Source organism: Rhamphochromis sp. 'chilingali', assembly GCF_963969265.1.
Source record: "Rhamphochromis sp. 'chilingali' genome assembly, chromosome: 17".
In the NCBI taxonomy this organism is placed as follows: domain Eukaryota; kingdom Metazoa; phylum Chordata; class Actinopteri; order Cichliformes; family Cichlidae; genus Rhamphochromis; species Rhamphochromis sp. 'chilingali'.
In genome coordinates, this window is record NC_137944.1 from 24,146,315 (window position 1) to 24,161,104 (window position 14,790).

General features: G+C 39.5%; 1 protein-coding gene across 9 annotated transcripts in view; it reads right to left on the minus strand.

Moving 5' to 3' along the window:
• The window catches only part of LOC308384413 (sodium bicarbonate cotransporter 3-like), a 57,628-nt gene that overhangs the window by 14,640 nt on the left and 28,198 nt on the right, over window positions 1–14,790 (minus strand). For 4 of the 9 annotated variants that reach the window (XM_080862969.1, XM_080862964.1, XM_080862968.1 and 1 more), the window contains exons 2-12: window positions 13,954–14,035; window positions 12,099–12,245; window positions 10,549–10,687; window positions 8,590–8,750; window positions 8,222–8,410; window positions 6,801–7,160; window positions 3,359–3,474; window positions 2,416–2,573; window positions 962–1,049; window positions 713–859; window positions 168–274 (exon numbers count right to left, since the gene is read on the minus strand). In XM_080862969.1, the coding sequence (XP_080719095.1) occupies window positions 168–274; window positions 713–859; window positions 962–1,049; window positions 2,416–2,573; window positions 3,359–3,474; window positions 6,801–7,160; window positions 8,222–8,410; window positions 8,590–8,750; window positions 10,549–10,687; window positions 12,099–12,245; window positions 13,954–14,035 (1,694 nt within the window). The remainder of the gene's footprint in view (window positions 1–167; window positions 275–712; window positions 860–961; window positions 1,050–2,415; window positions 2,574–3,358; window positions 3,475–6,800; window positions 7,161–8,221; window positions 8,411–8,589; window positions 8,751–10,548; window positions 10,688–12,098; window positions 12,246–13,953; window positions 14,036–14,790) is intronic. The other 5 variants (XM_080862966.1, XM_080862972.1, XM_080862967.1 and 2 more) reach the window with 4 other exon arrangements.

A 14,790-nucleotide genomic window follows, 5' to 3' on the forward strand; every position in this document is an offset into this window, starting at 1 on the left:
GATAGCTTTGAATTCACAGAAATTTCATTTTAGAGCATCCTAGAACCATAAACAAACCCCTGCAACTCAAGATGATAAACAGAACAATAAACAGAACAAGTCACTTCCATACAGGGAACAGCAGCTGACTGGATAGATGTTTAATAATGTCACCATTACATACTCACCTCCCAGTCCTCTGCAGCTCAGGCCCTGCATGATGGTCCTCCTCCTTTTCCAGTTCTCCAGCTGGAGGTGCACTGCCATTGGGCTGCAGTGGTATTTTCCTCTTTATCTGCAGGTAGGACAGTTTAAAACAATATGTTCCATATGTTTTAATTCTTTTAAGGCCTCTCTCTTCGTTTAAGGTGCCTCTCTTACTGTGATTATAATGATATAAAGCTAAATGTGACATATAAACAACATGTTACTGTTTATAAGACTTGTATATATGGAAGTACAGTATGAAAGATGTTGTATTCTTAATGACTTATCCAACTGTTTACCCAAGCTGAACTCTAGACAGGCTGCCAGTCTATCACAAGACTAACAAAGAGATCTACACCTATGGCCAGTTTTAGAATCATTAATGCATCAGTGTATCCCAGGCAATTTTCTCTATATTTTTGTTACAGTCATGTCATTTTAGGCTAGGTTTAAAATGAAAATGGACACTTAAATGTATATTCAGTAGATACACCTGATATAAAATGTGGTAGAGATCCTAACTTACCTGAGATGGGACATTCTTGGGTGGCTCAATTCGAATTGTGGGATCCCACTCTCCAGGAGGAAGGACAGTCACCTGATCAAGGAACTCATCTATCCCAGAGAGTAGATCAGTTCGGTCTTTGGCCTTGTATGCAACGTCGTGGAAAATCTAGAAAATGAAATATATTTGGAGAATGGTTGCACAATTCAATTAACATTTGAAAAAGATAAAATAAGATAAAATTCAAATAAATGGCAGTGTCCTTCTCACCTCGTCTGTCATTAGCGTGGCCATGGATCTGCCAATTTCATGGTACTGTGGTCCTTTGCCGTGAGGACCCAAAAGCAGGAAAAGAAACCTTTCAACAAGAAACAGATTAATTAAATACACTTAAACTGATGACAGTGATACAAACTGCATTCAGTCTTTCTTAAATTTTTGAGGAGCTGGTTTGTAGCTCCGAAATAAAAAAAGAAAAAAGGTGTCATCTCATGCTATGTATTTATGCTCCCTAGAGGGCACAACAACAGCACAAGCCCAGACATGTGAGATCAAGAGCAGAACCTCAGCTAACCTCACCTAAGGGAGCTACTTTACAAGTATGGAAGTACTTTGGCTATTACACCACCAATAAAGCGCAACACTTTGAAAAATGTGCAAGAAAAATAATTAAAGGTGGAAGCAAATTTGTTTCATCACTTGAGGTAAAAATACACTGTTGATTGCATCCAAGCTAAGAAGCCACATGAGGAGGAGATACCGACAGCTGGTGAGGTGCGACCCAAACATAAACAAATGACTCAACCGAGCAATGCTGGATCTGGCTATTTGCCCTCCATATGACAGACAGAGCAGACAGTGGATAGAAATTACTGATGTGGTTAACTTTTGTTTGCAGGCTTTAAGAAACTGGTCAAAGTTTTTTCAGTTTATTTTTATTTAACCAGGAAAGAATATGACTCAAGATTAAAATAGAGTGTCCTAGTAAAGAATCGGTTTATCATAAGTTGAATAAATTAAATCCACACAGCAGTTAAGTACGAGTAATAAAAATAACAGAAAACAACGAAAACACCTAAAAAACCTAGGGTACTTTTTTTTTTTTTTTTGCAATTGACTTATGTTGCATCACTACAATGGCACTGCAAGAGCCTTGCAGCAATAGATTCACACTTCAAATTAGACAGTCTGACACCAGTGACAAAAATAAGGGTGAAGAATGCCCTTCATTTTGTCTGCACTAGCTGCTACTTACTGCAATCTCCCATAAAACATTCAGTATGTTTTTCTACATCATCATTAATGTCTTTATTGCGAAGTATGATATCATTTCGGGGCTATATAGCTATATAACAATTTGCATTGTTTATGTTTGTTTGTTAAGCCATCAGCCTTGTTGTTTCTTCTTTTGATCGCTTTACTTCTTCCAGTGTTGATTAGAAAAAAACAAAACAAGCGTTGCCCACATTTTTGCACACCATGCTACTAATTTTTTGCCCAATTATATGTTTCAAGATTTGTATCCAGGCATTGCAAAGGGTTGTGTATGATCACAGTCATGGTAAATCCACAGGTTATAGTAGGTCGATGTGATAGCAGCATTAACAAATTATTTAAAAAGTCTGCTTTAAAAAAAACTAACTTTTCATATTTGGTGTGTTTTTTTAATGACAAAACTTTAGGCAAAGAAAAGACCTTATGTGATACAATTCTTAAAAACTTACCTTGTGGGCACAGGCACCTCAGTAAGGCCTGTGATAAGGACTGCAGGTGACAGTCGAACAAATGCAATTATGGGCTTCTCCAGGAAGTCCACTTCTCCCACTAGCACATTGGAAGCCTCAGCACCCGGGGGAATCTTTTTCATGAAATTCATGTCCACCTGAAGTCAGTGAAATAGTAAAATCATACATACAGATCTACACAGAAGAAAGAGCTTAAAAAAGGTATAATAGACTTGGAGCCAGTGGAAGTACAGACATGTGAAAAGAGATGAAGATATGGAAATGAAAGGAATGGCAGCAGGTCAGTTGGATGCTATGATAATAAATGAATTATAAGGGGATTTGAGAGCAGCCTATAGAACTACATAGTACTGAGCAAAGATTGTCCATTGATTTTATCCATTTCTTATTATGTTCCTCAGATAAATGGCTTTTACTGCTACGCTAAATAAAAATAGACCCGAGCATGGCAACATTTTGTTCCTCTCTGTGTAAAAGGGTCTGTGCCTTCATCTCCTGTGACTCATGCAAACACAGCACCTTATTTTTTGGCAGTTATGGATGCTTTCATATTGACAAGTGCTTATGGCAACCTGCCATTTTACTTAATGGATGCAGACCTAGAAAATGGTAGGATGAATGGGAGCCATGCTACGGATTTCCAAAACTAAACAGTTATGTAACTTTTACTTTGATGCTTATTCTGCATCCATTACAGGAGGAGCAATGATTAATGCCTTTTACTGAGCCCAGAAGAAAAGGGCTGACAGGTATGTGATGTTGGCGCTCATAGAGGCTGTTTTCAATGGAGGCCATCGAAATGACTGAACATCCAGAAACTGAAGGGGAAAAAAAAAAAAAAAAAAAAAAAAAACACTGATGGCTCAGTCATGGGTCCCTCCACCACGGACTGTTTCTGTGCTCAGTACTGGGGATAGGTTACCTTGCTGAAGTCGACACTGCTGCTTTCTCTACTGACCCCTACTTTGGATGGCCGCCTATCCATTGCCTTGTTGCTATCCAGATTGTTTGGGACGGAGTTCTGAGACACCAGTGGTCCTGGGATGCAAAAGAGGAGAGAAAAAGACAAAGCGGCGGTAGAAAACGTGTAAGTACAAGGCAGGAAATGACGGCAGGAGACCAGCTGTGAGGTCTGCCATGAACGCTATCTGTCATGTGATTAGTAATAAGATTAATAATGATAATAACAACTTTTAATAATTAAAGTAAGTGCCATTAATTTGCCTGTCTAATTATGAAGAAGATTATATAATGATATGCGTACTTCTACTTTACAGCATGGGCTCAACAAACGTGACGCAATTGTGGAATTTAATCACTCTATGCAAACAAACCTGATACAAAGCGAATCACACTTTTTAAAAAAAATTTAGTATTACAGTTTAAATAAGTGTTTCAACTTCATATTTCTATATTCAGTTTTAAAGGGAAAATTAAACACTGTATGTGCTCTTAGCTAAGTGGCCTAAGGAAATTTGCTTTAAATGTTCAACCAGATCAGTTCTGCAGTTTTTTGGCTCCAACATACTGCGCCAAATGTTTAAATAAAAAAAAAAACATATGCCGGAGCTGATTAAAGATTAGTTGAATCTATTTTATTATGTTATTTTTCTGTCAAGTGAAATGATTTCTTCCACGAAATCCACTAAATGTGATACAGAGCAGCAACGATGTGACAGCTCTTCAGAGGGAAGATGATATTTGACACTACAGTATTCCTGAATGCTCCCAGTCTGTTGAGCTCATGCTCTGGCACTGAAGTTACTCCTGCTTGGCTTGAATTCATGTCGGCTTTGCTCTAAAGGTGAATGGAAGTGTTTGATGTCCTGGCAGATCAAATGTTAAAACTGTCATTTCTGTGGACGACTGGTTGCACACTTTATGCGATCTGAGCCATACCAGATACAGGAACCGCTAGCACTTTATGCGAGATGAGAGAGGGAGATGAAATGAGGGAGTGCTGCATATAAAGCGAAGGACTACATATGCATACTGTCCTCTGAAATTCTTTTACCAGGTTTTTCTTCATTTCCACTTCCACAAAAAAATAAAAGTCATCAAGAAATAATTAAGCAAACATAAAAAACGAAATACACCACAAGTCAAAGTGAAAATGTATCATTTCTGCCAGTGATTTCTGGCCACTGATTCATACCCTTGAACTGTACCCTGGAGTAACCCCAGTGAATGCTGGGTAGCTGGGACTGCTGAACAGAAACGTGATTGCTCACATACCTGACAAAGCCTCTTGAAATATGGGAGGGATTAGTTTAGGTTGTGTCTGCCAGCACACCTCATTCAGGAAGGCTAAGCCCTGGAATGCTCCACCACACCAGCCTTTTAAACAGTGGTGTCACAGCACTACCTCATTCATATGCAAAAAAGTAGCACAGATGTCTGAAATTACCGACTGGCGGAAATTCCAATAAAAGACAAAAAGAAGATTAGAGGGTACATTTATAGCACCTGTAGGAATACATGTACAGATCTAAAATAATATAATTTGTTATATGCATGAAGGAGTTTTAAATGCAACTACTGTAATAATAACAACAACTCTCTCTTTTAACGTGTAACAAGTGGAGTGCAGTGAGTCCCTGAATGGCCCGTGTAAAGGTATTTTACACATGACACGAGCACACTCAATGGGTGCATGACATTTACACATAAATAGCCTCTTGTCAACTCAATATCTACAATACCTTCACTCTATGTATTTGTAACATGTAAGCTAGACTTCAAATAGCCTCCAGACATGGCATATACACTTATACAGCTGTTAGATAATTAGCCATTTAGCTCAACGGTACAGTTTCTACAACCTCCAGCCAACACCAGATGACATTATTAAATTTAATGATTTGAAAGTGGAAAGGCCTGAAAGCCTCCTCTGAAGCCTGCTCTTAATTCTATGTATTTCCCCAGGAGGGGGTACAATTACAGAAGCTTGTCAGCTATAATAAGACCTCCCTAACCTTTCAGATTCAGCTCCCATCAACTGAATGCGGATTCTAACAGCCCATACTTTGAAATGGAGCCATTCCCAGAATGAAACAAACACAGACGTACGTACACACATGCACACAGAGTCTAATAATAAATTAAAACCGCTTGGTTCGGGAAGAACAAAAAGTCACAGTAGGTGCCAGTGTGATGGTACATACAGTAACATCACACCAGCTCTAATCACAGGCTTATTTTTGGCCACGCTGCTGGCACACATTGCTCTCTCTACACTCTTAGACGGGTAAAAGAACGTTTATCTTTGGAACTGATGCCAAATGATGAGAATGGGTGCCAAATGATGCAATGGGAAAAGCACAAGTTGAATGACATTTCAGTGAAATCAAAGGAGCAGTCGCCTGAGGGCAAATGCTCATAGCTAAAAGGATTTAGGATGTATTGCTAGTTTTGTTAGTTCCAAAACACCACCACAAAAGCAAAAGAAATGTCCCAAGGCTTCTGCAAGATTTGCGTCAAACAACAATCAATAAGTGCTGCTCTAACTGTGCAAAAGTCCCCAATTAATTGATGGGAATGTATTCTTTATACAGTGCTGTGAGTCACTGACAACAGCAGGACAGCACAAAAAAATAAAGGCCAGCAGCTCCAGTTAACGATGCCCACACTAAGAATGGCTAAAGTGGGTTACAAAAACTAGGCAGCATTTTTCAGCTGTACCTCCACAGAAAACATACAGAACACACTATCAAAAGATTTATGTGACACCAGTGATAAGAGTTACACTTTCCCTGTTAATACATTTGGATTTTTTTATAAACATATCTAGCCTACGTAATTAATGCTGTGCAACTCTGAACTGCAGAAAACGAAGATGAACTGAATGACCTATTGGGCTGATAAACTGCTCATTGTGAAATAAACCCAATAACAAAACCCCTTCAAACAAGTTTTTCAACTAATAAATGTGAGTCATGGTGAGCAGAATGTGTAAACAAAAACATGAAAAGACAGATGACGAAGTATCGGCACAAGATTTTGGGGGTAGCTATGCAAACACAACAAGGGGAAGGTGTGAAGATGGACTCAGCTAAGCAAGGCGTAGATGCTTAGAAAATGTGTGGAGCAAAGTTTAAGGGGCAAAACAGGGATGAGAGATAGCAGAAAGGAACAGGCTGGTGGAAGAGATGAACAGAAGGGAAGGGAAGCAGAGGTTTCATCAGTGAGTAATGTCAAAACGTTTATTGATATATATACACAGTATTCAGTGAGTGAGCCTTGCTGTGGATTAATTATGAGATGGACGCAAGGTTGGAAGTTAACAGTGAGCAGAGCTTTCATGCTAGTGCTAGTGTTCTCTGTTCAAGCTGTGACTCACACTGGCAGGCTACACAGATATTTGCCTTCTAAGGGCAGCAGCTCAACACTCTGGGATGCTGAGGATGCTCGCCGGCTGAGCTGTGGTGATACCGCCTCTTCTTCTGGTGGGTCCTCATCCTCTGGAGGAGATACCACAACCTCAGGGATGCCTTGTGGGCCGAGGACTACGCCCTGTCTGTGTGATGGGCTCTGAGAACGGCGTAAAGCCTGAGGGGTGGTAAAGGGAGAAGGACCTGGGAAAAGCCCAGTGTTGGAAGAAGAAGAGGGCAGCAGGTGGTTGAGCAGAACGGAGACTCTGGACTCTCGTCTCTGGGACAGGTTGGATACGGAGGATGCTGTCCCTGGCTTGTGGAGAGAAAGACGTGAAGAGGACAGGCCCTCTCCTAACAGAGGAGACAATGGCAAAAAAAAAAAAAAAAAAAAAAAAAAAAAAAGAAATAAGGGAGGGGGGGAGGAGGAGAGGGAAAGCAAATAGGGGAAAGAGGGGATTGAGGGAGGGATGGGGTGGGACAAGGAATAAGGAATGGAACAGAAGAAAAACATGTGAAGTTGCAGTACATCACAGAAATGGTATCTGAAGGAGACAGCAAGAAAGAGTGGGCAGCGATAGGGTGACAGAGGTGTAGTTAGAGAGTCGTGCTTGCATAAACGTGAGCTAAAAGCATGGCTGTGTGCAGAAGAAGCCAAGAATGATTCAGTGAGGCATGTGGGAGGCTCTACAAGGGACAAACAACGTGTTATACTCAACTCCAAATAAGCCGGTCACACACTATGAGTGAGGCAAAGCTCCGAGTTCAGAAAGGCTTGCATGCAGGCGAGGATGAGTTAGCGCGATGTTGGTGCACTGCGAGGAAATGTGCTCTGTCACACACAGACCACTCATAAGTCCTACACAACACATTCATATAAACATACATATTTCAGACTGCAGCTGTTACCATCACAAACCTACAACGTGAGAGAATTCTGACCTCTCACATTTGCATTTCAGTTTTAATGCTGCGAAAATGCAAGCCCAACAAAAACCACAGACAGAGAAGTGGAGAATGGGATATTTCATTCATTGTTAAAACCTCAGGCATCTAACCCAAGATCCTAAAATGTGCAACACCACTGTGGCCATGCCTAGTCAAAAAACAAAAGATGCACACAATGCTGACTCCAGTTGCAGGTAAAGCGTTATTTCCTGAATGTCACACCCTGAGGAGTGAAAACAATTAATTCAAACCCCAAAGCCAGGCCAGCCATACAGGTTAGCACATAAATTAGCACTCAAATTTCTTTTTCACTAAGGGGACTGAGTGCTTCAACAATTTTACTCACTTTAAACCATCCACCTTCTACGCTGGCTTTGAGGGATTTGAACAGTGGATTTTTAAGAACAGTTCCCCAGTGGTGGAAAACATCGGAGAAAAAGAAATGTGAGTGCGCCGTAGGATCTCACCGTTCTTTTCAAGCAAGAGTGGGTCAGAATGTTTCTTGCCTATGTCAGCAATGGAGCGCACAAGTGGGATGCGATTGCTGAGCTTTCTCTCATTCTGATGATGGTGTTTCTTCAGCATTGCTTCCCGCACCTTGTCACGCAAATCCTCCTTCAGCTGCCCTGACGCCACCATGCTGTCTATCACCATGTCTGAGTCACACAATGTCAGCGGCAAAAACACAAACACACAAGAACACACAAAGAAGGTTATATATAGACCATTAAACATGTAATTATTATTGTAATAAATTCAATGCATTTCATAGTAATCGCAATGCTACCTAAAAAATATAACAATGATATGTAAAAGTCCTCTATTGTAAATTTACCTGCGATTTCCTCGATACTACTGGCCCTCATATCCAGCAAAACTGTGCCGTTAAGTATGCAGCTACGCAGTTCAAATAAGCTGTGCAAGGACAATGTGGCCACGTAAGGCTTACTCCACCTCTCACCACCATCTTCCACATCCTCTTCAAACTTCAGCCATCTGTAGGTAAGCGCCAAAAAACAGACATGTACAGAAAGACGACAATGTTTTATTTGTACCCACATACAAGCTGTATTGCAATTCAGTAAGAGTCTGTGCTGGCTTGCAAAGCCAAGATGCTATCCATCCATCCATCCATCCATTTTCTTCTGCTTATCAGAAACAGGTTCGGGGGGGGCAGCCTGAGGCAAGGATGCCCACACCTCCCTCTTCCCAGCCACCTCCTCCAGCTTATACAGGGGTAGACGTTCCCAGGCCAACCAAGAGATGTAGTCTTTCCAGTGTGTCCTGGAAAACACCTCACCCACGAGGTGCCCAGGAGGCATCCTCGTCAGATGCCCTAGCCACCTCATTGGCTCCTTTCAATGTGGAGGGTTAGTGGGTATACTCTGAGTCTCTCTCAGATGACTGAACTCCTTACCCCATCTCTAAGAGAGAGGCCAGCCACCCTTCAGAGATAGCTCATTTCCACTGCTTGTATCAGTGATCTCATTCTTTTGGTCACTATCAAGAGCTTTGCCTTTCTTCTGATCCCTTTCCTTACAACAATGAACCAATGCAGCATCAGGATTACTGCCACAGGCCCAATCTGTCTTCGAATCTCCCACTCTCTTCTCCCTTCACTTATGAACAGGAGCCCAAGCTACTTAAACTCCTCCACTTAGAACAGCAACTTGTCAGCCAAGATGCATTTTTTTTTCTAAAGCACTGCAAATTAAGTTTCAGTTCAAATTATGTCAGTCTTTGAGATGCCAGGGAAGCTAGGTCGTCATTCGTAAACTTAGCACAAAAGTTTGTATTTGGTTGATTATTTCTTTGTTGTAAAAATGCTTTTTGTCAATAAATCTGCTCAACTGACAATCTAGGTTGAGAGTTGGGTATGTGGGTTGCACACATAAGAAACTTGCCAAATGCTAAACCGTTTATTCTCTGACCAAGACAACCACACTGACTTGCGACAAATGCTGGTTAAAGAATGTGATGCCATCCCACAGCAGTGTTTGACTAAGCTGGTGACCAGCATGAGGAGATGTCAGGCTATTGTGGCAGTGTATGGTTCTTCCACGTGCTACTGAGGCCCCTGTTTGTTCAATGAATTGTTAAATTGCCAATATGTCTTGTTTCTTCAGACGTCAATCATTCAATCCAATAAATAATCCAGACAAAAAGTAGAATAGGGCGTTTGGCATTGGCAGAGAAGATTCGGCAAGTTTTTCATGGGCACAATCCACATACTCAACTCTGCGGATCAACCAGTAAATACATTTTCCTTACAAATGTGGGACCATTTATAACAAACAGGCGGTTGCCAAGAAGCATTGTAACAACAAAGGAATCATTGACCAAATTTATTTACTTTTTTTTGCCAAGTTTATTTCAAACCACAGCAAACAACCCTGGAAATGTTTATGTATGATATTAGTTTAGTTTTCTTTTAATATCAAATTAAAATTGAGATTGTTCAATGAAAGAAATGTTTCAGGATTGCTGCAGATTCTGGGGGCATTAAAAATGCTGTGAAGGCATTATGGAATTATTCAATTGTCATTTAAAGTACTTCACAGTAGAAAAATTCTAAAGTTCACAATGATTTTTTACTGAGAAATAAGCCACTTAAGCTGATAGCTGTGATTATTTGTCAAAAAGACCTTAGGTAACACCTTCCCTTTTAAATCTAACTGAAAATTAATGGGTTTTTCTTTAAAAAGCCAATAGATCTGTGCTGTGGGCTTCTGTTCTGTCTTTTTTAAACTTCATATGGTCGTTATGCTGTTCACACTTTCATCTGCCTCCTAACCTGGCAGTCTCTCTCCACTCAGTGGCAGTGCCATCTCTAAAGGACAGCTCATCCATTTCGGTGAAGAGGTCGTGAGGGACGTGCTCCAGGTCATCATCCTCTGTACCCAAGATGAACTGTACCCTCTGGGATGGCGTGTCTAAACAGAGAGTGGAACAAAAGGCCAAGGTTCATTTTTGCAATAATTATAACAATAACAATAAAATTAAAGAAACTGAACAAACTGTCAGGAAATGCAGGGAAGATAGAAGTTTCCAAAATAAAGTATAAACTCAGAGCATTTTGGTTAGTGGCCCAATGTAAACAACTTTTCTTACTTCACAAGAAAATTGCACAGGGCAGATGTCTTATTCTTAAATGTTTATTTCAACTCTAAAGGATGATGTGGGAAAATGCTCTGTGAAAGCAGAGATTAAATCTACAATTATAAAGCCGGATGGATTGCGTCTATGTGTAGCTGGTCACGACAACCATCTATGTAATTGCTTTTCTTTGAGGAAGAATACCAAGAAGTGTGCTAAAGAGAATAATAAAACTCGGACGCTTTAGCAACTTCCTTTTCATGTCTGATTGAATTAAGAGATACAGTATTAGGATATCTGAAACCACAGAGAAGAAGGAAATAGATAAAGTATATTAGAAGACTAAACTCCACAGGGAGGCAGAAATTAAATAGTTGAAGTGAAAACGGGTGAGTTACTTTCTGTTAACACAAGGGTACATTGTGTGGTGATTTGGTGTCTATTACGCACTCAATATTAACACTTGATTTCCAACTGAAAAACATTTATTTTCTGGAGCAAAAGCAGATACTGAAACATTTTTATAAACATCCCGAACACACTGAAGTGTTTTAGTTTGTCATCTCTGTATCACTGTGATAAACTGTTTTTATAAAACACATTTTTAGTCCTATCCCAAAAAGTCTACCTCAGAATATTGACACTTTAAATGATAAAACCGTGCTTTAAAAATAAAAGTATCTTTTGTTAGTTGCACTGTTACAAGGCTCAATTCAGTCTTTCATCGAGTTCAAAGTACTGCTTGGTTGCTTACGCGTCTTACAGCTGGAATGACGCAGCAACTTCAATCACAAATGCGTACGCACATCACTTAAAATGCCGGAGCCTTCAGTCTGTGAGAGGCCGTTCACAGCGGCCTTTAATGCCTTTTAGAGCTGCACTGTTTGACGTATGGAGAAAATCAGAGGGTTAAACAAAAGTAATTATCTAATTGCACACAGTGGCTACATTTTTTTTAACTTAAGCTTTTTGTGGATGCTTTACTTAAAGATTTTATGTGGAGTTTTTCATTCATTATATTAAAAGATTCTACCTATTCTAGATTATAGGAGATTCTATTTAATATGTGAAGGAAGCCCATTAGTGTGCGGTAATAGATAAGGTAAGGTTCAAAGGTACACACTAGCTGCAAGCTACAATACTGTGGGATGGGATATAAGAAAACAGAGCAGACTAGAGAAAGAAAAGTAAAAAAAAATGGCATGTGATATGGATGAAATTGCAATTAAGTTCAAAATAGTCGCCAACCATAAGTAGGAGAATCCCTGCCATCTTCTTTCCCCTCCTCGGAATCTCTATTCTTCTTCTTTCTTTGCTTGTGTCCTCTGTGGCGATGCCTCCGCTTACTCTCCCTCCCAAGAGGAACATGGACACCCACGTACACTGCTCTGTGGCCTAGGAAAAGTAAAGATGCAATATCTATTGACACACTGTATTACACTGTGACACAGCTTCTAATCTGCAAACACTTTACCAGCACCAATAATTGGATGTGAAAAAAGAGATTCATTGAAATTTTATTAATTATTGTCTGCTTGTGTAGGAAATAAAAGGAGGGGAGAAACGCCATTCAACCTCCTTATGCATGTTAACATAATCATTTGTCTGCCAGAGGACACGGTGCAACTTACCTGTTCCCAACACACCTGTTTGGAAGCCACAAACACAAAAACCAGCAGATCCAGAGTCAAGCAGAACATAAATGAGTGAATAAATAACTACACATAACAAATATTATAGAAATCTGTTTCTATTTTGTGTATCTGAAAGGAAAGAAAATATTGTTCAATATATGAGGATATGATTTTTAAATCAACAAATCCTGGCTCAAGTTTAAATGACCACAACTGCTATACATCTTGTTATAATGGATCTACATAAAATTTGAACTTTTTTTCTCTTCGGATAAAGAAGTAACAGTTCTATATCTAGCAAACCTGACAGATTCGAGGTATAACTCCTCGGGTATAACGACAGCATACAGCTCACAAACCACATGTGCAGCAACATTATTTTGTGCATTTTTTCGTGGACAATCCCGACACTGCAACTGTGCAGAGTGGAAATGCTATAGTCATTTCCTGCATATCGGTAGCTTAAATTTTTAACTTATAGAAAAAAATAATTAGATTGTGGAGCAGATCTCACGGCACATATACCATTCAAGTTCTCACTTGAAAAGGTCATCCATGCTCTCATTTCAGACTTCACTACAATAATGCACTTTACACCAACCATCAGTTACTATAAAATGTACAGGCTAGAGTTAATTAAAAATTTAGCTGCCAAGCTTTAAAAACATAGCAAAAGGAGTGATTTTCTTGTTGGCTTTTAAAGCTCTACGCTCCTCTCAGGCTCCTGCTTCACATCTGCAAGTTGCCGAGCTTATATAGGGATATAAGTGGAATTAAACACTAATATTAAAAAACACTAAACTATGTTGAAAAAGGTTTACACTGTGAAAGCAGTATCATATTTCCAGGGACACACACATTCAAGAAAAAAAGGCAATTAATTTCTTTCCTATTCTTTTGAGAGCTTCAAATAAAAAAAAAATATGGAGGAAAACCATAAACGTGACACCCCACACCAGTTTGATCTTCTCTTCATTATTGTTACTGCGACAAAGGAGCCATATTGCAAAAAGACAGCACCCCATTTTCACCCTGCATTTGCTACCAATACCCTTTTCTTTGTAGATGAGTCATCGTTCTTTGATCTGAATGGGAGGAGGATTAAAATCAAGAGAAAAGGATTGAGCGTAAGGGACACAAGCACAAGTCTAACAGATGGAGACAAACACCGAGAGCAAAGACAACAGAAAAAAGGCGCAGGAGATGAAAGAGCATGAAGAGAAGAAAAAAAATGGACAGCTTAGCTGGACAGAAAGCAGAGGGCTCCAGCAGTGCCTTAAAACTGAGATAATACTGAGAGGAAGTTATAGTTATGGATCCACTTGAAGAAAGATGCTTTTACTTGAATCTTGAAAGTGTTTCCACCTGATGAGTGCTGGCTTAATCCTACATTTCCATTACACAGTAAAGCACAAGAAATATCAATAGTTGCAAGAAAAATACTTGTGGTCTGGCAGTTTTAAACTTACTTTCAAAATCGTCTTTCTCATAGTTTGAGAGAGTGGCGAAGCTCGTCTTTCCGTGGTCAACAATCGCCTCCTCATCTAGACCCTGACAAAAAAAAAAGAAGAGGTAAGAAGCTAAAAGAGGATTGATGGTTTGCATAAGAAAAAATGTGTATTTTCACATTAGTTATGCATTTTTTGTGTTTTATTTTCCCATTTTTTATGATTTTTTTTAGAAAACTCGACCCTAAAAGCTTTTATGCTTTGATAGATGATCAAGGGACACCTTGATCACTCTGCAGGGGTTTAAAGCAGAAATAACAATGTCAGAAAATCACCTGTGAGGTGGGTGAACAAGTTGTTTTTGGATTTGTATATATACACCCCATAGTCAATAATGCTGCAGCTTTGCATTTAAGCTCATAAGTACAACAAGCTTTTTGGTTTTACACACAGCTAATAGCTCATTTCCAGACCACTTAACATGGCAGTCAAGAGAATTAACTTTGCCAATGATCTGCACAAAAGTGCAATTACGGGCACTTAATGAGCAGTAGACAGATAACACATCTTATTTTCCCTCAATGAAATAACATAGTCAAACAGGTTAAATTTAGACCAAGTCTTTAACAACCCTGTCCACTGTATAATGCAGGACGGTATCACTTGCTGTTTTATTATCTATGTGCCATTTTCCTCAAACTAATTAGTCTGTATTGTACTATATATTAATTGTTGTAGTCCATGCAATTAAGGTTATGTTTCACAGCAACATCAAGAGGCTGGCTGGAGTCATTTTAAAAAAAAAAAAGAGAGAGAGAGAGAGAACATGACCTTAGTGAACATAATTAGCTTGATATC